We start from the raw sequence: 27,086 nt of genomic DNA, 5'->3' as shown, positions 1-27,086 counted from the left end.
GCACAAGCTGAATACACAGAAGCGAACAAGCAAGTAGAGAGCAGCAGAGTGTCGAAAAACGTAAATATGTGGAAGGTCCAGGAATGACGGCGGAAAAGGCCGCAATCGAAGGAAACATGAGACAGTTGTTCGATACAACAAAGAAACTCGCTGGAAATTACCAGAACGACCAGTGGAAAGGCAAGTAATCACCAACACTAGAGAACAACGAAACAGGTGAGCGGAGCACTTTAAGGGACTCTTGGATCGGCCAGTTCCACTGAGCCCACCCAACATATAAGCAACACCTACAGACACCTCAATCGACGTTGGCCCACCAACAATTAAAGAGATCAGCATATCTCGTCCTTTACACACACTATGCAGGTAGGATCGACCAACTATCCAATATACAATTGTCGTGTGAGTTATACCTATGACAGTCATTTCTCTCTTGGATAGCTCAGTTGTCACCTCTCGGATTGCGGTCTAGGGTCACAACGTTAGAAATCACTCGTCATTTTTAAACCACTGATATTATTGACAAGTGGTTTCAAAGACAAAAGTTCTAGTTAGTTATTTTCAGTATCTCAATTACACAACTATGGTGTTTGAATGAACTAATAATTCCTCTATACTTATTGAATGCTTGATTTCGAATTCCGAATACAGTACACTTGTCAGTGCTTATCTGGTACTTCTTGATTCGATTACGTTATTTCTGGGATTCTAAGTTCAGACTGTAATTCAAACACTCCTAATCATCATAATAACTTGTACATTACTCCAACTCAATGCTTGAGGGCACTTAGCCATGTTGGTAGATACATATAATGTGGTTGGGGGTCCGCACGATATAAATAGTAGTTGGACACGTTGATTAACATGACTTAATGATTGTTATCTTGTTGCGATATGTTGTGACAACTTAAACCAATTAACAAATGTGCTACGTCCTCTGTCGCATATGACTGACAAACTAATTAGGCAGATAGGTAACTCAAATTCTCACTTTTAAAAACTTCCAATTGAGACACAAGGAAGTCATATGAAAGACAAGTATGTCCATCACTGTGGAAGAACTATAAAAAAATATGGTATAGATAAATAGACCTTGTGTTAGGAGGGATACGTTACGTTGCAATGTTAAACTCACCAACTCTTCCATCGATATTGCGTCATTTTTATGATTATCGAATGCTAATTATTAAGCTTAGATATGACGGATCAAGAAGTCGATTAATACCATAGATTAAATAGCATGATGTCAGTCATCCCCCCCCACCGAAGTTGTTCCCAACCTGAATAAACAAATCATAACATTTCTAATTGTGATTTAACTCTATCACCAAGTACAGATTCGCGTACTTCCCTATAAGTCATATTTACATGTGTTTGCGGGGGGATTGTGATACTACCCGACTGCCCAAACAGACGCAAATGGTTCAGGACCTAAACATTTTTGACCTAAAAGTGCCAACTAGTGACGCAAGTTCGCACCCTTTACATAACATCATATTCATAAGTTTTGGAAATAAACATGGTTGATGAATACCAGTCAGTAGACACTCCATTTTTAAAGGTTCTGTTCAACTTACTACACTAACCATCTAACAATACGAAATTTACAAAAATGTAAAGCAGAGCAGATCTCATGTCTCACAAAACATATCTAAAACGTTCAAGTTTAAAAAGGTTACTATAACACATTAAAAACAAATTCAATTAAATCACTAGTATACAAAATGAAATAATAGCAAGATATTACTGTTAATTTATTTTGGTTTATTGGTAGTATGATGAAATAACTAATAAAATGCTAAATATGATTAGATAAAGAGTGTAGAGAGAGATAATGTGAACAAAAACAATAAAAATCATAGGAATGAAAACAAAATGTAAATAGATATTACTTGAGATTTCTAATCAATTGTAAGTAGTAGTAGTAGTAGTACTAGTAGTAGTAATTACTGAAATAGAGAATACGAATTGAAGTAATAGAGGACAGATAGGGAAAGTTTATAAACAATATGTAGGAATGAATTGGTACAAAGCAAAATCATGAATAGATGGAATGATTAGGCAGAATAATCGACAAAACAATAGCTTACAATAACAATTAATATAATCATTAATTTTAGATGGGAAAAAAAAGTACACAAGAACATATTTATGTTGAAAGAATCATAGAATAATTGAATAATAAACACGGGATCGAACATAGAAATGCACAAATGAATTCTTACCATTATGTTCATCATTCTTTATACAATTGTATACCTATCACTATATTGAATGATGAACATACAAATATACGTTTACACATGTGTAGTAAGCAAATTTAAGGGTGGTTTGTAGACTGAAGATCTTTATTAGATGAGAAAAAAAAAGATAAGCATTTGAATTGATTGGAAACTATGCATAGTTGGTTATTATGCCAAATTTTGTATTTGTATATGGGTCTATATATATATATATATGATTGAATTTCTCGCAGTGTTGAATAAACAAAACAGTTATAATCATTCATTTAAACAAACAGTAGTACAGAAGTTGATTTGTTGAAGTGAAGATAAGAGGCTGATGAATTTGAAAAATACAAACAAAGAAAATTGTCTGTTTAACATCTTGTTTCATATAAACCACTTTTACCAATATAGCGAACCCATTTCACTACATCATGATCTGAATAATTCAATTTAGATTCGAATACCTTTAAGAAACGAACTTTAAATCCAGACGGTGCAAATGGTACCTAATATCATTATAATTACCATCAACATTGAAAATAGTATGTTGTTTTTTTAGGGAGGGGGGGAGAGGAGAGCATGAAAGTATATATAATTAATGAGGATCAATCGTTTCCAAAATTAATAATAATTTATAAAAAATCAATAAAGTCAACAAGTAAATAATTGTACTCACTTATTTTTCTGTTGCTATTTGACATTATACAATCAGTTTGACTTGTAGCAAATAGTTGTTATCACACACCTTTGGGTAAATAAATCATTCTATTTATCCTATATCACATCTATATATGTGAGACTTTGCCAATTATTCATGTGTAACATTAAGTATGCCCCCAAAATGACGTGCTACGGCCGAGAGTGGGGAGAGTCAGTCCTCCCTCTCGAAATGTTCTTACATGACCATGCGTATACAGCCACTGACAGAGAATTCCTAATCACTGCCTTTTCGTAGCATTACTGTTGTTTACAAAATTGAAAGGATGAAAGTCGAATGTCCGGCGCTTTAACCCGGTTGGTGGATATGGAGGATCCACCTAAGGGAGTTGGAAAATTCTCATTCCAAACCAATGGTGTACATGAGCTCCAGGATCCTAAGGAAATAAATGGCGTATGAACCTATTGTTGGTCACTGGTTACCATGGGACCGCATCTCCTAACGTTGCTCCACTACCTCGTTGGTCAGACCTATAGGTCAAAGGCTCCGGGTGTGGTCTCCTGAGAAAACTATCTACTTCGGTTTTGGCACCCGGGTAGTATCACAGCCCTCACACAATTCGAATGAATGAGTTATGTGGCACATATCTATTTGGTGCCTTCTTGTACTAATGTTTGTGTTTAAAGAATAATAATGGTTTATACATGAGAGTATACTTGAACATGCACACAGCATCACAACCCAAGTCAGGCACAAAAATCAGTAAAAGGATCACCCTACCGTACATACAAGGAATATCAGAAACTGCAACGAGACTGCTGAAAACCTTCGGGATAGGTGTGGCACACAAACCAACAAAATCACTACAATCAATCTTATGCAAACCAAAAGATGAAATAACAAAGGAGAACAAATCAAACATTATCTACAAAATAAACTGTACCAACTGCGACAAACACTACATCGGACAAAGCGGACGTCCCCTCCACCTACGCCTACATGAACATCAATTAGCAGTCAAACGCCATGATATTTCTTCACTTATTTCAATACACGTGGATAACTACGGACACTCATTCGATTGGAAAAATGTAGAAATCTTAGACAGAGGAAACTCCAAAAACACCAGAGAATTTCTAGAAGCCTGGCACTCAGGTCAATCAGCAATCAACAAACATATTGAAATCAATCCAATTTATCAACCAATCAGGAAAACCATGCATAAATATGGGAACAAAAATCAAACCAATGGGAGACACAACCAAAACAAAGAAGTAAACAATGATAAATTTAAGGTCAACAAGAACCAATCAACATCGAGGTGCACAGAACAAGCTGTGAAACACATATGGAGAAATTCAAACACTTCACTTCTATCTGAAGTTTGTGCTGATGATGTCGTTCAGAAGAACGATGAAAGCTCCACGACCAAACCATCCAGCTCAGAGAACAAAACTCCATCAAAACTTGAACATGTGTTTGTATACTTTACTTATTTGCATCTCTTTGGTGGTTAGAAAAATTGAGTTACTTATTACTCACTGAGTTCGTTATTTCTGCCACTCCAGTTCACGTAAATTTCTCATCTCTTATCATTCGTCTGTATGAATCAATGTCTGACATACATATTTTTTAAATACTTTCATATTCGAATTCTGATATGCATGTTGTTATTAACGGGATGAGCCGACAGAATATATACGAAGTAAATAAGATATACATTTCATTAACATTAATATAATTCCATAATTACGAACTCAGATTGCGGGGTCTAGAGACTTACAGACGAGTAGAACGTTTTTAATCGCTTAACCCTAGATAATCGTAATACATACATGGATGATGATTACGATGATAATGATCCCAAATTTATTAGATATGATTTATTCATTTGCCAAGGTACAGGTTTAAATACTCATCTTTGAGTCACACTTTAGTTATATAGGGCCTAGTGATATTATCCCACTAAGTGAATTCGATGGGGTAACGACGGGGAGAGCTGCCAAGTTAATTTATTTATTAGTTTGAACACATAAATATTGGTACAAAGAGGCGCCACACAAGTCACTTGGTTTGTGTGTGGGTTATGATAGTGCCCGGGTGCCCAAACCGAAGCAGGTGGTATTCTTAGGAAGCCACGCCCAGAGCTTTTGACCTAAAGGTTTGATCGACAAGGCAGTGGGGCAACATAAGGAGATGCAGCCCCATGGTAATCGGTGACCAATAATTGATTCATACGCCATTTGTTCCCTCGTAACTCTGGAGCCTATGCACACCATTGGTTCGGAATCGGGGTTTTCCAATTCCCCTAGGTGGATCCTCCGTGCCCGAAACTCCAATCTACTGACTGAAAACCGAATGTTTAAACAACTAAGTCACTATTCCACATCATCATTTATTAAGCCTATCTACTAATGCTATGTTTTTTTAGTTTCCAACGATTGTTGTCGATCACTCATAATCGGCGTAGAGCTTTGGGACCAATGTGTTTTAGTCCAATTTCCTACACTGTACCGGCACGACAACGTAAGATCTGCGGGACAACAACAGACATTATAACCAAAGGCAGATGGCGGCTAGTAGTGGAATTCAGGATGCACGTTCCATCCTATTTGGGAATCATCAGCTGGATGTAACTGAATAACAAGAGTCAAACTAATCGTAGTAGCAATTATGAATAAGCAAAGCTAAACATTGAGAATATGGCTACAGAAGACTGAGTGAAAAAATATATGGAGATACTGGATCTCGAGGAAGACAAATAAACAGTGAATGCATCGATGATACTGTGGCTGACTCTAAACAATGTCACTTCTTGTTGTGATAATAAGTACTGAACGATCAGATCTATACGAAACGGCGCTTAAAAAAGTTACTATACATAAGGATTATAATAATAGTAACATGAAAAATGATAAACGAACCTCGAAATTCATAGAAATCGGTGGACGCATCCAACGTTTTTGTTTATCTGAAGCTTGTAACAATTCAATTTCCGCAGATAATTGACAATCTTTCATACCAGATATTCGTCTAATCCTAAAAAAATATAAACATATAGTAGAAGTTATAACTCGTTACTACTACTCCTTGCCCATCCTACTAGGGACATGACATTTAAATGAGTTTGCCAAAGAAATTCATTCAAAGTTCGATCATTATCGACAATGACTAATCGTATGAAACCTCAAGTTATCCAAATGAGGTAACTGCAACTAATCATTAAATTTACATGCAACATTTCCCTTTTTATCAAGTTATGCCAGGATTATTTATATGTTGAATCTAATGAAATTACTTGATATGAACATCACAGATATTTTTCAAACAGAATACGCGAGATGGGAGAATAAAGAAATATCAATAATATCCAAGACAGAAATTAAAGAACATAAAGAATGAAAGCAAGTAATTGTAGTGTGGATTTATTACTTGGAGAAAGGCTTTTCGATTCTGTGTGCGCAGAAGATAGTCTTACTGTGTGACGTGGTCACACCACATAATCTTCACTTAATCAGTTGACAATCAATATCCGTAGTTCTGGCATGTGCCTCGCACTCGCAGGACCTTGATCCTGTACTCACTCTGGGTAGTCAACAGTTAGAAGTAGTAGAGAATTTCGTGTCAATCGGTAGCTGAGTAATTGCTGGCTGTTGAGTTAGGGATGAGATCAACTCACGTATAGTCAAAACCAGAGGGGCTTATACCAATCTGGACTATTTTCAGTGCCTTCGTAATGTTAGTCAGGCTGTAAAAGGTCGGATCTACAATGCATCCGCAAGAGCAGTCTTGCTCTATGCTTTCAAAACCTAGTCTCTCTGAGTTGAGAATTTTAAGGAGCTTTCTGAGTTTGATCCTTGTTTTTGAAGGATTGCTTCCATCCAGTTGCAACACCATGTTAGTAACATAGAGGTTCCGAAATACGTGTTCGGGTAGGTTAACGACAATTCAGTTGGTGTTACTATCTTACAACACCAGCTTTGGGTGCTTCAACATGTTATATCAATATCTTCTCAGATACTTCCAAATGGACGATTAGACTGGTTAGAAAAAGTAAAGAAATGATCAATTCATCGCATAGCAATGAGGGATGGAATAATGCTGTATAGGACAGTCGTCTATCGGTTCATCACAATTCCCTGGTCCGGGCCCTCAAAGACAGAGCAACTCAAAAGTTTGAAACGTTATCAGACATCAATCAGAATAGAAGTCAATGACGACCCTATCATAATTTTCGCTTACATTTTTCATAATAGTGAGAGGAACTCCTTTAACTGAAACGATTCTTTCTAGTCGTATCTTTGTATACCAAACTCCATTTCTCACTAAATTATACTGTCGTTAATTTATTTTCACTCATTTAATTACCTTTTTTACCATATTCACTCTACTTCCTTTATCTCTTCACAATTTCATTCACTTATTCATGTGGCGCGTATTTATTCTGACACCGATTTAATGAAGTGGTGAAACTTCATCAGTTGAGATGGCTGGGACATGTGGTACGTATGCCCAACGACCGACTACCTCGACGTGCGATGTTCAGTGGGGTAGGAGTAGGTTGGAAGAAAGCTAGGGGTGGCCAGACCAAAACATGGCACAAATCTATAAAGTCACTGACAAGTGGACTGAGCCATGTTGGTAGGTGTAGACTACCTGGTTGGGGACCACGAGATGATAGCAGCCGATGGCTAGAGACCCTGAATGACATGGCTCAAAATCGTTTGCAGTGGCGCAAGTGCATCCACTTTCTGTGCTCTCCCAAATTCTAATCTTCTAAATTCTTCATGTCCCTTATTTTCTTTCCAAATTTATTTCACTGTATTATACTCCTTCAATAACATCTTCAAACCCTAATTTGAATCGACAACTGCATCTCTGTGCTAATGTGGTATGGCAACTCGAACTGATGTACGTACGTACGAAGTTCTACGTTATTACTGACTGACATGCTAATATATATGTGTTCAAATAAATAAATCTAAATAATCATTTCACCGAATGTCAACCAATATCTTCAACTGTTAATTACGGCTACTGAGCAGTCCCTAACTAAAGAGTTTGGACATATTGCAACAACAATGAACAACATCATGTATTCGGGCTTTAAGATATATCTTTGATGTGATGTTAATTGATGATAACCTACTTTCTTTAAAACAAAAAAACAAACATTCAATGTGACTTATTCACTAAATACAAGTTTATGTACTCAACGTTGAGCTCCACTATTTGAGTGAGGACCAGCAGTGTTATTGCTTGAGAGTTTAAATTAAAAAATCTATTAAATATTTGGTCTATAGTATTTTTATACTACTCTTATATAAGCCTTCATTCCATTAGTTAGCTGTTGATAGATATACTTTCTATTATATGTTTTAAATTATCGTAAATTAATTATAGACTTATAACTCAGTTGTATATCACATGTAACCCAGTTATGTATACATTATAATTTCTTATTCGCAGTGCATTGTGATTATGTAACTGATGTATGCAAGCCTATCAGTTTCTAAGTCATGATGACAACACAATAATAAAAGGTGAATCGTCTGGTTTTGTTCTGATTGGTCACTGGAGATAAACATTTATTTTACTTATTTATTTGAACACAAATATTGGTAAAAAGAAGCCCCGAATAAATATATGCCACACAAGTCACCTGATTTGTGTGTGGGGTATGGTACTGCTGGGTGGTCAAACCAAAGCAGATAGTTTTGTTGGGGACCACGCCCGGAGCCTTTGACATCAAGATCTGATCCACAAGGTAGTGAAGCAACGTTAGGAGATGCAGTCCCATGGTATCCGGTGACCAATAATTGGTTCATACGTCATTTGTTCCCTTAGGATTTTAGAGCCCATGCTCACCATTGGTTCGGAATCGAGGTTTTCCAATTCCCCTAGGTGGATCTTCCATATCCACCGAACCGGTTAAAGAGCCGGACATTCGCCTTTCATCCTCTCAATTTCGTAAAAACCGGTAATGCGACGAGAAGGCAGTGATTAGGAATTCCCTGTCAGTGACTGTATACGCATGGTCATGTAAGAGCATTTCGAGAGGGGGAGGACTGACACTCCCTACTCTCGGTCGTAACCAGAGCATTTGGGGGGCAAAGATAAACAGAATAACACGGATCGACCAATAAGCAAAAGAATCCCGATCATTTGTCTTATTGTTTAAATAGGTCATTAGTCTAATTGATATAAAGAGAATTAGCGATAAACAACTTTTATAATCAAGTTCTTTTAAATATGACTATATAAACAAACATAAAATTCATAACAATAAATAATATTACTACTGAATCAAGTATTAAAACATTCAACAACAACAACAACAACAACAACAACAACAACAATAACAAAGAATAAATAAACTCACTTCCAAATAATAGCATTTTCAGCTGCTTTATATTTTGCTCTACCTTTCATACATACAACTTGTACACCACTTGTATTCATTGGAGTCGGTATATGAACTTCAATTTTTTGTGCAAATAAATTAGGACGAAAATTAGCTTTTAAAATTACTTTAACATCCATTTTAGTTTTACCAAGTTCACGAACTAATGGTATGACACGAAATGGTAAACTGATCTCCTAAAATAATGTTAGATTATTATTTTTGAGTAGTAAAGCAACAAAACAAACAAACAAACAAACAATAGATTCTTATTTATCATTATTTACTCTGGAAGTAAACAAAAAGAAACACCTACATCTCAATATATGTAGGTCTGTACAATAAAATTTATGAACTGATTTTTATATCATGTTATCTTATCCTTTTTTAAGAATACTCCTCATTTTGATAGAGTTTTGTTCTTTGAGCTGGATGATTTTGGTTGCGAAGCTTTCATTGTTCTTCTGAACGACATCATCATCAGCAGCCCAAACTCCAGACCTCAAATGACCTGGTACGGCCGAGAGTGGGAAGAGTACGCTCTCCCTCTCGAAATGCTCTCACATGGCCAAGCATATATAACCTCTGCCAGGGAAGTCCTACTCACTAACTTCTCGTGGCGGGGGTGTTGTTCACAAAATTGAGAGGACGAAAAGCGAAAGTCCGGCTCTTTAAACGGGTTGGTGGACACGGTGAGTCTACCTAGGAGAGTTGGAAAACCCTCATTCCAAACCAATGCTCCACATGGGCTCCAGTATCCTGAAGGAACAAATGAAGTATGAACCAATCGTTCGTCACCGGCTACCATGAGATTACATCTCCTAACGTTGTTCCACTGCCTTATGAATCAGACCTTCAGGTCGAGAGCTCCGGGTGTGGCTCCCTAAGAAAACCACCTGCTTCGGTTTTGGCGCAAATTTAATGAGATTTTTGTGATGCATATGTATCTGATGCCCCCTTGCACCAATATCTATGTGTTCAAATAAATAATAATAATAAATAGCACAAACTCCAAGTAGAAGTGAAGTGTTCGAGCCATACATAGAGAAGTTTGAATACTTCACTTCTACTTGAAGTTTGTGTTGATGATGTCGTTCAGAAGAACAATGAAAGCTTCACGACCAAACCATCCAGCTTAGATAACAAAACTCGATCAACATCATTCATCTGAGCTACAAATCTTCTCCACAATCACAATACTCCTCATCTTTTTAATCGTACACTTGTTCCATAATCATTTTTATTGCTTAAAACATTTCTGAAAATTATCATCAATTAGACTCTTGAAGTTGCATTTACGTTTTATGTTTTATTATCTATCTATTTGAACACTTCAATATTAGCATAAATCGATATCAGAATAAATAAGCGCTAAATGAATAAGTCAATGAAATTGTGAAGAGATAAAAGAAGTAGAGTGAATATGGTAAAAAAAAGGTAATTAAATGAGTGAAAATAACTTGACGACAGTAGAATGTACTGAGAAATGAAGTTTGGTATACAAAGATACAACTAGAAAGAATCGTTTCAGTTAAAGGAGTTCCTCTCACTTATATGAGGAATGTAGGAGAAAATTATAGTAGATGTAGGTCCAAAAATAATCGTCCTGATAAGTCTTTTAAGTGAACACTCCGATAGGTTTCCTAAGCTCTTCTGATAACTCCAAGGTTAGTTTTATGTAAAGAAAATAGAGGGTATTTATAGTATTTCAGATAGTCATGGGCTTCCGAAGGTTTCTAGAAGCATACGACAAGAACCAGAGAATTGTGATGGACCGACAGATGACAGTCTTATACCGTTTTCATACCACGACACCATTTATTCATCTACGTATTTGTATATAAGACTTTAGAATAAAAGTAAATCCCAGGGCTACAAACCACCAGGCTCAGATGCCCTACCTCCAGCCCGTTTTAAAAATGATGGCGAACTTCTGGTTGAGGAAATGACTGAGTTGTTTACAAAGGTGTGGGAGCTAGAGAGTGTACCAACGTCATGGAATGAGTCGATAGTCTTCCCTATCTTTAAAAAGGATTCACGTCGTTTCTGTAACAACTATCGGGGGATAAATACACTTCAAATTGCGTCCAAGCTATTAGATTCCGTAATACTTCCTAGGTTGTTCAAAACCCGAGAAAGATTGACTAACTAAGAACAGGCTGATTCTCGTCCTAGTCTAGGATGTATCAATCATATATTCATCCTCTGACAAATTTTAGAACACTGTCATGCTTATTACAGGACAACAATCGTAGTGTTTCTTGAAATTAGGGCCGCCTTCCACTTGTTAGATAAAATTGTTCTCTGGGATTGTCTATTGAAGAAGGGTGTGCCTGAGAAGTTTATTAACATCCTAAAGGCCCTATACACAAACACCTCAGGTAGAGTGAGGGCATACAACCACCTCTCTCCATTGTTCCATTCGAGCAGTGGGGTTAGACAGGGTTGCCCAATCTCATCATTCCTCTTCAACTTTGCCATCGATGACATTCTGGAAACAGCTCTGATGGATGTAAGTAATGGCGGTGTAGATCTGCTGCCTGGAGAAAGACTTCTCGACCTTGAGTATGCGGATGATCTTGTCTTACTGTGCGATAATGCTCAAGGCATGCAATCCGCACTTAATCAGTTGGCAATCAATGTTTGTAGGTACGGTATGTGCTTTGCACCTTCGAAGTGCAAATTACTTTCACAATACTGGCAGGAACTTAATCCTGCGCTCATTCTGGGTAGACAACAGTTAGAATTAGTAGACAATTTCGAATATATGGGTAGCTGAGTAATTGATGGTGATTAAGTGAGAGATGAGATCAACTCACGTATAGTCAAAACCAGAGAGGTTTATGCCAATGTGGACCATCGTCGGCGTCTTCATGATGTTAGTCTACTTGCAAAAGGTCGAATCCACAACGCGTCGGTGAGAGAAGTTTTGCTCTATGTTTGTGAAACCTGGTCTCTCCGAGTTGAAGATGTTAGACTACTCTGTATTTGATTATCTCAGAACGATTGCTGACATCTAGTGGCAACAATATGTTAGTAATGCAGAGAGGTGGTCAGTGTATGACATGGTGTCGTGGTTATGAAAACATCACAGCAGTTGGTTAGAATGCTAGAGAACGGAGATGAAAAGTGTTAAGACTGTAAGATAGTATAATCCGAACACTGATTGAATTACAAACGATTTATTTAACCATTATTTGACTTATTTGAATCGTTTTATTAAATGTTTATTTTTTTTATCGAAAGTTCAGTCTATTCGCGTTTCCAATATCGTTCTCATTTGAAGTACACGAACTCAGTACTAATTTATTGCTGAATGAAACCGAAGTGATGTACCAGTTTGAAATAGGTAATCTTAATTTCATGTAACTTGATCTCTTGATAAATTTGAATAAAGCAAGGACAACAAAACAAATGCTTCCTTTTATTTATGGGCTTCTCATTAGCTGAAAACACCTCTAAAGTTACAAAGAGTAATGTGATTAGGAACAAGGATTTAACATTACTTAGCGAATTTGAACTGGCTGTTTGAAATGGAGGCAAGAGACACGTTAATAAACATGACTAATGATTATTAACGTGTTGAAGGACACCTACAAAATTACAACTAGTTATATGAAATAAGTGGGGGATAACTAACAAAAGCTTCTGTCAGGTTTCTGAACATGTTCCAGGGAACCTGTTTGAAAGATAGTAAGGTTTACATATAAACAATCAGTAGGGTCTTAATAAGTGGTGAACAGAGCGTCGATATTTCTAAACGTAACTTATATGCACAGAAGGAAAATGTGATAAGTTTCTCTTTGTCACGATAAATATAACCAAATAATTCTATGATACATAATCTTGACTTTATAAAATCATTTGATATTGACTTCACCTATGATGATTGATTACAATAGTCACTTATTCTATTGTGGTTATGTAATCCTGTTATTATTATAATGGTTAGTAGCTTCACCTCACTTTATATGAATAGTTGTGTTTTTGTGGATTTTCTTCAACACAAAAATACACAACACTGATAACTACGTTGATTCCCATTCACTGTGTCTTCTTCTACTGATTAGGATTTTCACCTCCATTTCAAACGTCCATTTCGAATTCGCTAAATAAAGTATTTTAAATCCTTGTTTCTAATTAGATTACTCTTCGTAACTTTAGTCAGCCAGTCAGTCAGTAACAACGTAGAACTTCGTACGTACGTACATCAGTTCGAGTTGCCACACCACATTAGCACACAGATGTAGTGGTCGATTCAAATCCCGTAGTGGTAGAGGTATTTGCAGCTGATGAGAAACCTAGAAATAAGACAAAGAATTCATTTTATTCTGCGAATGTTGATTTCTATGCACATAGAAACCAACCATGCATAGAAACCAACTTGTATCCAAAAGTGTATTACGAATGTTGATTTACTTCATTTATTCAGATGGTTTTAAGTTAAGATAATTCAAAGTGAGAATAAACTAGGTAAATAAGCTCTGTAAATAAAACATTATCATATTAAGCACTGAACATTATGCTTAACAATAGGATGTTAACGATGTAGCAACTTTATCTGATTCAAGAACTTGAATTTCAACCAGCAGGTTGTAGGTTCGCAATCCATAACATTTAATTCGGTATTTCAAACTGACTAATAATATAATTACATTTCATATTTAAGGTGTCGCTCAGACCAGAATACGTAAACGCACATACGATAAATGATTTACATCATATTAATTAGTTACCTTAGTAGTTCTATAACGCATCAACTCGAATTCACCGTCTGGTGGAATAAAAGAGATTGTATGTTCAGTTTCGAATCGACCCAGTTTAACACATTGATGAAATTGACAGTCATCTATTGCAATACCTCCACTACTGAAATGAATTAGAGAGAACACAGTAGATAAATAGAAAAATCAAAGTGAATTCGATTATGAGGAATAAATTAATGGTCCCTTTTTTCTCTTTCCAAATTTATTTCACTGGATTATACTCCTTGAATAACATCTTCAAACCCTAATGTTTCCGATTACTGCTTATACTTTTACTAACTCTACTACTATGGGATTCGAATCGACAACTGCATCTCTGTGATAATGTGGTGTGGCAACTCGAACTGATGTACGTACGTACGTACGAAGTTCTACGTTGTTACTGACTGACTGACTGACTGAGCGATAACCAATGGGTCATGTTATGTGTGTTCACAAATCAGAACGGGGGTTTAAAGGTTATTTTTTATACGACAATTTTACTGGCAATAATTGCAATCGTACAAATTGTAAGAAGTGATGAAAAATACAAACAGTAACAAAACTAATTAAAAAGACAACCTACTTTAGCTATCTCCACACGGACACAAATGTAACCCTTGAAATTGATACGAACACCAGGTCTACTGTTGCTCATTCACTAGCTATTCTGAGAAACATATCAGCTTATCATATAATAGACAATTATAACGTCTCTGATTATAATAATAAGTGACATAGATTCAACTTAGGCAGAGAACACTAGTTTGCCAAAGACTTTGAGTACGCCTTATTGATAAATGCCAGTTAGGATCAAGCTTGAATTCATGGCTTTTTAGTGATTACCTCCAAAGCCCTAAACATTATATACTATATATATAGAGAGAGAGTTAAATCGGTTACTGCGATCCTGACACGTTTGTTGTTCAATTAGCTTTATTTTGCATAATCAGAGTTTTTGCCTAATGTTATTGTTTGTTTAGTTGCTAACCATGAGTAGAGCTCCATTTTTTTCATGAGCTATTAAGAAATGAATGATAAATGTATGTTTGATATTATTAACATTTAAAAGTTTAAAGTGTAAATTTTAAATTAAACGAATAGTAAAAGCGATTTACCTGTCTTCTGTACCAGCTGTAGATCGTTGTTTATTTTCCAAACTGACTTTGTCATTAAAACCAAATTTACATTCTGGCATACCACTTAAATAAGACTTCATGATCACTCGACCTGCCACATGTGCAGATAAAACTTGTCCTGATAAAAAATTTTATGATGAAAAGCTTTTACCATTTTAGTTAACCTATCACATTGTGCAAATCAACGAATAAAATATATTCTTAATAAATGAGGATTAACTATATTTTGAATCGCTCCCAAATGCCCTGGTACGGCCGAGAGCAGGGTGGGTTCGCCCTCCCTCTCGAAATACTCTCACACGGCCACGCGTATACAGCCTCTACCAGGGAAGTCCTACTTACTGCCTTCTCGTGGCGGGGGTGTTGTTTACGAAAGTGAAAGGACGAAAATCGAATGTCCGGCGCTTTAACCGGATTCAAAACCAATGGTGCACATGGGCTCCAGTATCCTGCGGGAACAAACGGTGTATGAACCAATTGTTGGTCACCGGCTACCATGGGACTGCATCTCCTCACGATGCTCCACTGCCTTGTGGGTTAGACCATTAGGTCAAAGGCTCGGGGTGTCGTCCCCTAAGATAACCACCTGCTTCGGTTTGGGCACCCGGGCAGTATCACAGCCCACACACAATTAATGAACTGAACTGTCTATGATCACGGAAACTAATTCTCTTGCTTCGACGAACATTCAAATGATTCAATTATTATTATTGCTGCTATTATTATTATTATTATTATTATTATTATTCACCCTTCTTTATTCCCACTCTGTTTATACTTATTTTTTTCGACTTATACAGAAGCTCGTCTATGGTGTAAATTCGACTGTATCTAAACGTTCTCGAGTCACTGCCCGGTTGAAAATTGTATGTTACCACCGAATACGAGGACTGAAGCAGTTTTTCTGAAACCACGTGCACCATTCAAACTGGCTGCCTTCAACGTTCGCACATTTATGCAGGTCGGACAACAGATAGGGCTGGCTATGTCTTTGGAAAGTCTTAATATTGATGTTTGTTGTCTATCCGAGACCCGTATTCAAGACTCTGGTGAAGTACTACAAATTCGATCTCCATCTGTCGCTTCGAAAAGCTTGTTTTACGTGCACTTATCCGGGGACCCTGTGGCATCTTCGTCTGGTCTTGCTGGCGTTGGTGTCGCACTAAGCGCTAGAGCTGAGGCAGCACTAATCGATTGGATCCCCATTAACAGTCGGTTATGTGCTGTCATATCAGAGAGTCCCATCAAAGTGAGAAGAAATCGGCGTGAGAAACGATGTCTTTTCGTCATCTCCGCCTATGCTCCGACAGATTGCAGCCCGGATGCAATCGAGGATGAGTTTCACCACCAGTTATCTGTTCTTCTCCAGAAAGTGCGTTCGACAGATATTGTAGTACTAGCCGGAGACTTGAATGCTCAGGTCTGGCGTCTAGGCACAGAAGAGAGTCGTTTAGGTGGTCGATGGGGACTTGTTGGTCACAGGTCAGATAACGGGGACCGTCTACTCCAACTGTACACAGACCACAACCTGTTTCTGGCTAGCACTAACTTTCGGCACAGTCATCGCCGATGTGCCACCTAGCATCCTCCCTCTGCATCCCAAGCCTGGACTCAGATTGATCACATCGCGATCAGCTACCGCTGGCGTGGTTGTGTACAAGACTGACACTCCTTTTGGAGTACCTATCTGGACTCTGACCATGCCTTGGTCTGCGCCAATCTTGCCTTACTTTTCAGTGGCCAACGAAGTGACCACCACCAAAAGATTGATGTTAGCAAGCTGGTTGCAACTTCTGTTGCAAGTAAGTATCGAACCGAGCTAGCCTCTAGGCTAGCTACCACTCCACCGAAAAGTATAGATGAGCATTGGTTGCAATTGCATGACGCCATGAAAATGGCGGGTACAGTCAGTTGTGGGTTTGCGAAACATCCCGCTTATAAGCACTGGGTTTCTTCAGGTTCCTTACAACTCATTGAAGCCCGTCGGTCTACTCCGGGTGACCGTGAGTTTGACCACAAACGAAGGTTGTTACGTAGTGAAATTGGGCAAAGCTTGGGTAAGGACCGAGAAGCCTGGTGGTCGGAGCGTGCTAATGAGCTGGAAGCAGCAGCTGCATCTGGTAATTAGCGGAAGCTCTTCCAACTCATCCGAGCCACTGGCAGCAAGAAGTCTGGTGTGCGTGAAACAATCTACGAGCATGACGGGATGCCAATCACTAACATCCATCGACGTCTTGGACGATGGGCAGAATTTTTCGAAGGGCAGTTTAACTGGCCTGCTGCTCCGGCAACATCGGTCAGACTGTTCTGCCCTCCATGGTCGGTGACGACTGATCCACCAAATGAGGCGGAAGTCCGCAAGGAACTCCAACTCTTGAAGCGTTACAAATCATCTGGCCCAGATGACTTACCTCCGGCTCTTTTTAAAGATGGTGGTGACTTTCTGACTAAGGAATTGACGACGTTGTTTACAAAGGTGTGGGAGCTAGAGAGTGTACCAACGTCATGGAATGAGTCGATAGTCTTCCCTATCTTTAAAAAGGATTCACGTCGTTTCTGTAACAACTATCGGGGGATAAATACACTTCAAATTGCGTCCAAGCTATTAGATTCCGTAATACTTCCTAGGTTGTTCAAAACCCGAGAAAGATTGACTAACTAAGAACAGGCTGATTCTCGTCCTAGTCTAGGATGTATCAATCATATATTCATCCTCTGACAAATTTTAGAACACTGTCATGCTTATTACAGGACAACAATCGTAGTGTTTCTTGAAATTAGGGCCGCCTTCCACTTGTTAGATAAAATTGTTCTCTGGGATTGTCTATTGAAGAAGGGTGTGCCTGAGAAGTTTATTAACATCCTAAAGGCCCTATACACAAACACCTCAGGTAGAGTGAGGGCATACAACCACCTCTCTCCATTGTTCCATTCGAGCAGTGGGGTTAGACAGGGTTGCCCAATCTCATCATTCCTCTTCAACTTTGCCATCGATGACATTCTGGAAACAGCTCTGATGGGTGTAGGTAATGGCGGTGTAGATCTGCTGCCTGGAGAAAGACTTCTCGACCTTGAGTATGCGGATGATCTTGTCTTACTGTGCGATAATGCTCAAGGCATGCAATCCGCACTTAATCAGTTGGTAATTAATATCCGTAGCTATGGCACGTACTTTTCACCTTCGAAGTGCAAATTACTTTCACAATACTGGCAGGATTCTAATCCTGTACTCACCCTGGATGGTGAGCAGATAGACGTAGTTGAGAAGTTCGTGTATCTAGGTAGCTGCGTAAGTGCTGGTGGGGGTGTGAGTGATGAGATCAATGCACGAATAGTGAAAGCCAGAGCGGCTTATGCCAATCTGGGCCACTTTTGGCGCCTTCGTGATGTTAGTCTGGCTGTAAAAGGTCGGATCTACAACGCGTCGGTGAGAGCAGTTTTGCTCTATGCTTGTGAAACCTGGTCTCTCCGAGTTGAGGACGTTAGACGACTCTCTGTGTTCGATGATCGCTGTCTCCGAAGGATTGCTGACATTCAGTGGCAACACCATGTTAGTAATGCAGAGGCTCGGCATCGTGTGTTCGGGCACAGAGATGATAATTCAATTGGTGTCACCATCTTGAAACACCGACTTCGGTGGCTTGGACATGTTCTCCGAATGTCGTCCCAGAGAATTCCGACTCTGTGACTGGTTGGAAGAAGCGGAGAGGTGGTCAGTGTATGACATGGTGTCGTGGTATGAAAGAAAGCTGCAAAGGACTGGCTTCTGTCGGTCCTTCACGACTCCCTAGTTGGGGTCTAAGAGATGGTGCTACACAGTGGCTAGAGACGTTATCAGATATGGCTGAGAATAGAAGCCAGTGGCGATCCTGCTGTAACCTTCTTTTACTTTCTTCATAAAAAGTGGTTGTGTCTTCCTTAACTGAAAGATTTCTTCTGATTGTACCTTTCCGTTCCCTCATTATTACTATTATTATTATTACACTACCTTACACCAATCTCTTCGTTATTGTTTTTTATTATTTTTTTACGTTCCTCACTTTTTTTTCTCCTTAGATTCTCATTGTTTTGTGTGGCGCATATATATTCGGCGCACTCCTGTACTAATATATATGTGTTCAAATAAATATTTTGAATCGAATGCAAAAAAATACGTTGAAAAATTGATGTTACTTGAGACGGTTAAATGACATCATTACGAGACATACACTTAGGTGAAATACATATCAACCACTAGCAATGATCAAACAACTGAGCCCCAATGCTACCTTCAAGTGCAACTGCACAACGGAACAACCGTTAGATAATATGTTGTACATTTTAATAACTATGTGGAGATCTGTGTAACGATTTAGAATTCACGTTCATTATGACTTGATAACCAACAAAATTGACCGAACGTAGGTTTAAGACTGTGATTCAATGAATAACCCAGTTAGTTATACCACTCAATCTTCACCATATTAAATCAAAACACAGGAATAAATCACACAGATGCAAATTAATTGTCTTTTCACAATCACCAGAAGAAAAAAGAAAGATCAAATAAAAATTTAGATTCTTAGCCCAATAAGAAATAAATACACGAATTATCAGTCCTAGTAGATTTTAAAACTGTCCGATGTTAAAACCATGAAGTTTCACACAAAACATGATATAAAACATGAACAGGATCAAAATACTTAAAAACGAAAAGAACTATATACGTTTTCGTTGTTCAAACTGATACACTTGTGCATCGTGGTAATAATCCGCTATTCCGACTGTGAAAACTACTATCCTCTTCTTTACCATGCTCCATTAACTACGGTAAAGTTTGGTGGGAGCTTTCAGATGTTAACCCAGTATGATCAATCAAGACACATTGTTTGTCGATTATATAACAGTTAAAAAGTGATAAGAATGTTTACACTGAGTGTTTGTCATTAACAAAATTGAGAGGATGAAAAGTGAATGTCTGGCGCTTTAACCGGGCTGGTGGACACGGAGACTCCACTTAGGGGAGTTGGAAAACCCTCACTCCAAACCAATGCTCCACATGGGCTCCAGTATCCTGAAGGAACAAATGAAGTATGAACCTATTGTTGGTCACCGGTTACCATGGGACTACGTCTCCTAACGTTGTTCCACTGCCTTATGAACCAGACCTTTAGGTAGAGAGCTCCAGGTGTGGCTCCCTAAGGAAACCACCTGATTCGGTTTGGTCACCCGGGCAGTATTCCATCCGTCACACAATTCGGATGAATTATTTATGTGGCGCATATTTATTTGATGCCTCCTTGTATATGTTTATGTGTCTAAAATACAATAAATACTACGTTTTGACTGATTGAAGTTGCAATTCGAAGTTTCACACACTTGAAAAAAAACAAAATGCAGAAGAGGACTCAAACATAACTGCCGTGGATATCCTTTTCAAGTTACATCTGGTAATAAAACTTAGTTTGTAAAACATATGTGATTCGATTCGGGCACTTCATATATGGACATACAAATAAACTGTAAACTGTGAAATCGAACTTTCAATAGCTGGCATTTAATAACCCTAATTTCCCCACATAATACACAGTAAGAAGCAACAAAAAAGCCCGGCACAAGTATATGTTGATCTGAGTTATCCAACGCGTCTGTGAGATCACTTCCTTTGTTCTTGTGAAACAAGTGTTAACAATCAGAATATTCGTAGTCTGTTGGGACGGAAAGATGTTAAACCTATCAGATTTCAGAGTCACTATTTGCAAGCTTTTACGAAATAAACGGTAGGCTGAGAAAAAACCAATGTAGGTTACGGTTTTCCTGTTATCAACATATTTCTTAGAATATAGCACAAATTGAACAGGGAAGAAATATGGTGTTTAAATTACCTTGTGGTGACATAAGAAGATTGACCGACTCCATGATATCCAGAAACAGTTCATTCCTTCTGTATTTTATACCTTCACGGCGCCATCCAATCTGACCAGTAACTTGATTTGTTATTTGAGCAGTCTCCTCTTTAGTGGCTGTGCGTGTCCCAGCCTGAGTAATGAGGGATTTCAAAATTCCTGTATCTGTATTCTGTCCATATCCATAATCAATCACCTCTGTAACAAAAATCAGGTAAAAAGTTAGCTTACCATCGAGAATTTCGTATATCAAAACGAAGTTATTTTTTATGTTTTCCTCCGTAACTCTACCGAAGTAATCCTTCATTAGGTTCAGAAGAGCATGCAGCAGCTGAAAGACCATAGCAGCATTAACATTTCGACGAGCAACAGCACATATCCAAATGTTTGCTCTTTTGACGTGAAAGAAACTTGTCCTTGCTACGATGCTTATGGGCGAGCGAACCTGTTGTCGCGCATGAATTACATTGACTCGAAAAGCGTCTGCGGCATTTCTTGAGACATCGTCGCGAAATATTCTTGATATCAAAACTTCTCCTTTGTGGTTATAGATAAAAACTCCACCTATCATTTTTGTAACGCCTTAAGAGACTCAAGCGCCTTAAGCGTTCAAAAAACAATGCCAGATAGTCCTCTCTGAATTATTTTAAGGAATTATTTAAATGATCATGTACATAATGAAAGATGCTTTCATTAAACGAGCTTAAGTGTCTAGCAGTATTGAATCACTTGTATATCTAGGCACGGACCTAGACATATAAAAAAGTAAAAATGGAAAACAACTGGTTGATATGTCTGAGATATCATGCCGAGTCCTTAATAACATATCAATTTACCTCCTGTGGAACGAGGAAGTTTCGCAAACCACTTCAGTTACTAAACTTGACTATTCGTTAAAAGAGCAGACAGTATGGTTGCAAACAAAACTCATATAACACGCCTAAGTCCGATGGCATACAAAAGATGCTCGAAGCCTAAATCGCATTTACTTTGTATGTTCTGCTGTACGGATAAAAAGGTACTAATTCAGGAGGCTATGGGCCTATTGGCTTTGGCCTGCAAGAAAAACGATGACACATGCGCTGACAACACCGGCACTGACAGTGACGATTATGTCAGTGTAGTACCTGCTGTTACGCGACGCCTCAAACAACCGACTCTGACCGACGCAAAAGTGAGGTCGTCGTTAACAAGGGGAGTAATACCACCTGGTACTGACATTGATAACAATGCACCTTTAGTGGGAACCGACGAACTGGATAAAATCATCACCGTTCCAAATAGTCCCAATGTCCTGAGGGATGAAAAATGGACTACGGTACTTGGGAAACGGAACGAAAGGAAAAAAGCTGTAGGCAGTACATATGTAGTTAGTAACTCACTGATGGACTCTCACTGTGAGTCACATACTGCACTACCAGAATCTGATGGTAAGAGTAAAGCCCATCCTGGAGTGACTGAGAAGAAAAATCAAATAACAGCTAAAACTAATGACTGTTTACTTGATAAGTCCTTGGTGGACTCTCAGACCAATCCGCCAAAGCTCCAAAGTAAAGCTTCGTCTAACACTGTTGTGAGTCACTCACAGGACTGTGTTACAATAAAAGCTAATCGTAAGATACCAGTAGTTAAAATACAGGATCTAACGTCACGGTCGAAAGCTGTGAACACAGTTTCAAAAGAAGCTAAACCCCTTCCTAGTTTAATTATTTGGAATCTAGAGGAGTCGAAAGACAATGACCCTGCTAAGAGACATGCACATGACCTGCAGTTAGTGGAGTCTGTGGTAAGGGATGTACTACCTGAAGAGGTTTCAGGGGTACATATTACAAAAGTAATACGACTTAGTAAGTGGGTTGGAGGCGAGACCCAACCAAGAAGAATCCTGAAGCTGGTTCTCGGGAGTTTTGAAGAAAGAGACATATTATTGAAAAGCGCACTAAAAACTCGTGCCTCAAATATCCGTATTCGACCAGATTGGCCGCTTGAGGATCGAATCAAGTGGAAGAATGCTCTTACGGAGTTGAGGACTCGCAAGTTAAATGGCGAAAATAACCTTACCATTAAGGGTTTTCGAGTAGTCAGGTCTTGGAAGCCAATGCTTCCGAGGCCTGTGTGTGTAGAACGAATGATTTCCAAAACATCTTAAGCGTGTGCTACACGAACGCTCGTAGTCTTAGAAATAAAACGTCCGAGCTAAGTCTGATGGTGGAAGAATTATGTCCCGATATAATCGTTGTTACAGAAACTTGGTTAACAATAGATATAGACTGTTCTCCGTTCATTGCAGGCTATATGTGTATTAGAAGTGATAGAGTTTCAAGTAGCAAAGGGGGAGGTATAATATTATACATTAGGGATCACTTTCGTATACAATCAACAATATCGGAGGCTCATGTCAGTGGCACATGGGAGGTTGCATGTTGTAAGATTAAATCTAGAAATGGGTTAGTGACTATAGGGGGAATATACTGTAGTCCGTTTCGTCTTGCTGACGACTTTATCCCAGGACACATCTGTTCTTGGAGTATGGCAGAATGTTGTCTCATCATTGGGGACTTCAACGCACCCCATATCAACTGGATAGAGCTTACAGCTCCAGGTAGTGGTTTCGATAGCGACCTTTTATCTACCGTTATTCAGTGTGCACTTGTACAATTTATCACAAAACAGACACATATTGATTTGCAACATGATCCGTCACTGCTGGATTTCGCCCTCACCCACCACTGTGAGGATGTCTTTGATATTCGGCACCTTCCCCCACTAGTGAACAGTGATCACGTTGTAATTCACTTGAAGTTTAGGACACATGATATACAATTCGTATCTGCTCCACCCCGTCCCAATATCTGGCGAGCTAATATTCCGGAAACCAGAGACTGTGCTAGCTCGACTGATTGGTCGGTCGACGCGCATGAATTGATCGAAGATGAATGGAATAAGTTTAAGGCTACATTCGAGTCCGTAACGTCGCCGTTTATCCCATGGTCAGCACGTAAGCTATCACATTGCCCTCCATGGATTAATAAGGAAACCCGGAAGCTGTTAAAGCGTAGGAAACATTTCTGGGACTTATTCTTGTTGACAGGTCACGAACCATTTAAGCGTGAGTACCGAAAATTCCGTAGTATCTGTAAGAAAACCATGGCCAAATCCCGTACCACTTACGAACGACAGTTGGTATATGATAGCCGTACTTGTCCGAGACGATTGTTTTCGTATGTCAAACGGCGGACGAAACGTAGTGATGGTATTCCCCCGTTACTGTTACACGAAAATTCAGAATTACTAGCTGAATCAGATCGAGCAAAAACTGAGACTTTTTCAAACTATTTTAGCGACGTCTTCTCTACGTTTATTGTAACAAATACTTGTCCCACGCACTCCGAAATACCAACCATGAAATCTGTACAGGTGACTGAGGAAACTGTCCTTCCGTTGATAACTAACCTCAAACCTGGTATGACACCGGGCCCTGACGGGTTACATCCACGGTTGCTGTCATCTCTTGCGGACATTATTTCAAAACCGCTTGCGACACTCTTTAACATGTCCCTTTCATTCGCTCAACTCCCTAGAGATTGGAAGGACACTATAGTTAGTCCTATATTTAAGGACGGTCAGAGACAGATAGTATCTAACTACCGGCCTGTCAGTCTAACTAGCATAGTCGTTAATTTACTTGAAAAGATAATTTGCGTTAGGTTGCTAAGCCACATAGATTTACACAATCTGTTAGCTCCTGAGCAACACGGATTTCGTAACAAGCGTTCATGCTTGACTAACTTGCTTATTGCGAGGGAGGATTGGACAGCAGCTCTAGATAACGGTCTGTCTGTCGATGTGATATTCATAGATGTTAGCAAAGCATTTGACAAGGTTTCACACTTAGGACTTATGCAAAAGCTCACGAGCTTCGGAATAATAGGTACTGTACATGAGTGGATAGGAAATTTCTTATGTGACCGCAGACAGAGAGTGAGGGTCAACGGAACGCTATCCGATTGGAAGCCGGTCAAACGTGGTGTACCCCAAGACACCATCTTAGGCCCTCTGCTCTTCCTTCTCTACGTTAATGAGTTACCGCTGTTACTTAGGTCGTCGACATTATTGTTTGCGATGACGTAAAAATCTGGAGAACAATAAAATGTGCGGCTGATCATGTGGATCTTCAAGCTGACTTAGACGATTTAGTTAGATGGGCTCGAGGTTGAGACTTAGAAATCAATGCTAGGAAGAGTGTGCTAATGCACATCGGTCACGGTAATAGTTACCGTCACACTATTGAGGGTAAACCTCTTCCTTGCGTTCAAGAACATAAAGACTTAGGAATAGTATTAAGCCATGATTTAAAAACAACTACGCATTGCAAAGCAGCCGCTGTCAAAGGTTTTCGTGCATTATGGTCGCTTCGCCGAGCGTTCAAATCTTTTGACGAGGAAACGTTTCGAATTTTATATTCCACTTATGTTAGACCACATTTAGAGTACTGTATCCAAGCAGCTAGCCCGTGTCTGGTAAAGGATACTAACTCCCTTGAGCGTGTCCAGCGTGTGAGAACGAAATTAGTGAAGGGTCTTCCTAGACTCTCTTACGATGAGCGTTTAAAACACTTAAATCTTTTCCTCTTGTCGTATCGTAGGACACGAGGTGACATTGTACTGGCATTTTGTATCTTTAATTATGATTTGGGTGTTAATATGTCTTATCTTTTTTGCTCCCTCCAGCACTAATAATCTCCGAGTTCATAGCATGAATGTTCATAAACCGCGATCTAATAAACTTAAAGTGGGGTCCCGTTTTTCTCATCGAGTTGTCAATCATTGGAACGCCTTACCCGAACAAGTGGTATCAGCCCCATCAGTGAATACTTTCAAGGAGAAGCTGGACCTTCACTGGGAAGCAGTGTGTCAGGATTAATACAGGTTCATCAACCTACTATCCTTATTACTGAAGACTGAAGACTGAACATTCTTGGCCGCAACCCACAGGCTGCTAACTTGACGAATCGATCGATTTAATCTACAACTGCGGTAAAAGCATCGGGATATGAGTTCAGAGTTATTCACCTTATTTTATACAGGTACCATATCTCATATTTCTTTCACTGAATTATGAACAGGTTTTTTAAACAATCGGTCAGGACCAAGTCATTCTGTAGATAATACAGGCAACCTAATGGGTCTTTTCTCATTTCTCAAAACAAAAATATAATGATAGTATGATGAACAAAGGGTTGGTGTACACGCAAATTGCAAATACGTCTTTGAAGTTATGGTTGTAGACTGAAATTTAGTAAGTGTTCTGTGGAATCCATAGAGGGTTTGTGATTTTGTTTTTAGTTACTGTGGCGTTTGAATGAATTAATGATTCCATTGTACTTGTTGAATGCTTGATTTTTAATTCCAAGTACAGTACATTTGTTCGTACTTATCTAGTACTTCTTGATCCAATTGCGTTATTTCTGGGATTCTTAGTTCGTACTATAATTCAAATACTCCTAATCATCATAGTTATCTATAAGCCACATATATCCTAAACAGTATAGATTCATTGTGTGAATATTTCATCGATCATTGAAGTTTAGTATCAAGGACTGGCTTGGTATTTTGTGTCTGGATACATTCCAAAATATTTTCATCTCCCTAAGTCAAAGAAGGGGCTATTTATCTGAACTAAATATACCTTTAACTCCAAGGTAAAAATGTAACTGAAGGTTGGATCTCCACTTCGAACTCTTCATCAGCAGTTCCCAGTTGTTTGACACGAATAAATCATCTATCGGAAGTGATGGGGTCATGCTTCAAGCATCTTCCTCTCAAATCTCAAATTTTCTCATTAGTTCTATTCTTAGACTTCAAGAAAACGTTTGATGTGGTCCTGTAACAGCCTAGGTTGGTTGGTTAAGAGTTGACCCCGAACAACCAAGCACATGTCAAAACAGTATCCTTCAAGTATCGAATCCGCCAGGGAGCACCAGTTCCCTCAAGATTACAGGTACACCTTGCTGACGAGTGCCAAGTAG

The 27,086-nt window shown here is 38.8% G+C and overlaps 1 protein-coding gene across 1 annotated transcript; it reads right to left on the bottom strand.

The window, feature by feature from the left end:
- Positions 1–673: 673 nt before the first annotated feature.
- On the bottom strand, positions 674–21,718 carry AP2M1_1 (AP-2 complex subunit mu). The gene is made up of 7 exons (XM_051212610.1): positions 21,290–21,718; positions 21,038–21,256; positions 15,153–15,291; positions 14,026–14,158; positions 9,269–9,486; positions 5,811–5,925; positions 674–2,734 (listed from the first exon to the last, which is right to left on the bottom strand). Exons 1-7 carry the CDS (start codon positions 21,627–21,629, stop codon positions 2,600–2,602), a joined length of 1,299 nt encoding a protein of 432 aa, XP_051072800.1. The 5' UTR covers positions 21,630–21,718; the 3' UTR covers positions 674–2,599.
- Between the last annotated feature and the right edge of the window lie 5,368 nt (positions 21,719–27,086).

This window comes from Schistosoma haematobium, chromosome ZW, assembly GCF_000699445.3.
Source record: "Schistosoma haematobium chromosome ZW, whole genome shotgun sequence".
NCBI lineage: Eukaryota > Metazoa > Platyhelminthes > Trematoda > Strigeidida > Schistosomatidae > Schistosoma > Schistosoma haematobium.
This window is presented reverse-complemented; position numbering and strand designations above follow the sequence as displayed.

Coding starts and splice junctions, on each gene's coding strand:
- AP2M1_1 (XM_051212610.1), bottom strand. CDS start 21,629: ATGATAGGTGGAGTTTTTATCTATAACCACAAAGGAGAAGTTTTGATA. Junction 21,257..21,289: donor GATATACGAAATTCTCGATG/GTAAGCTAACTT, acceptor TTTTTGTTACAG/AGGTGATTGATTATGGATAT. Junction 14,159..15,152: donor ACAGCTGGTACAGAAGACAG/GTAAATCGCTTT, acceptor AATTCATTTCAG/TAGTGGAGGTATTGCAATAG.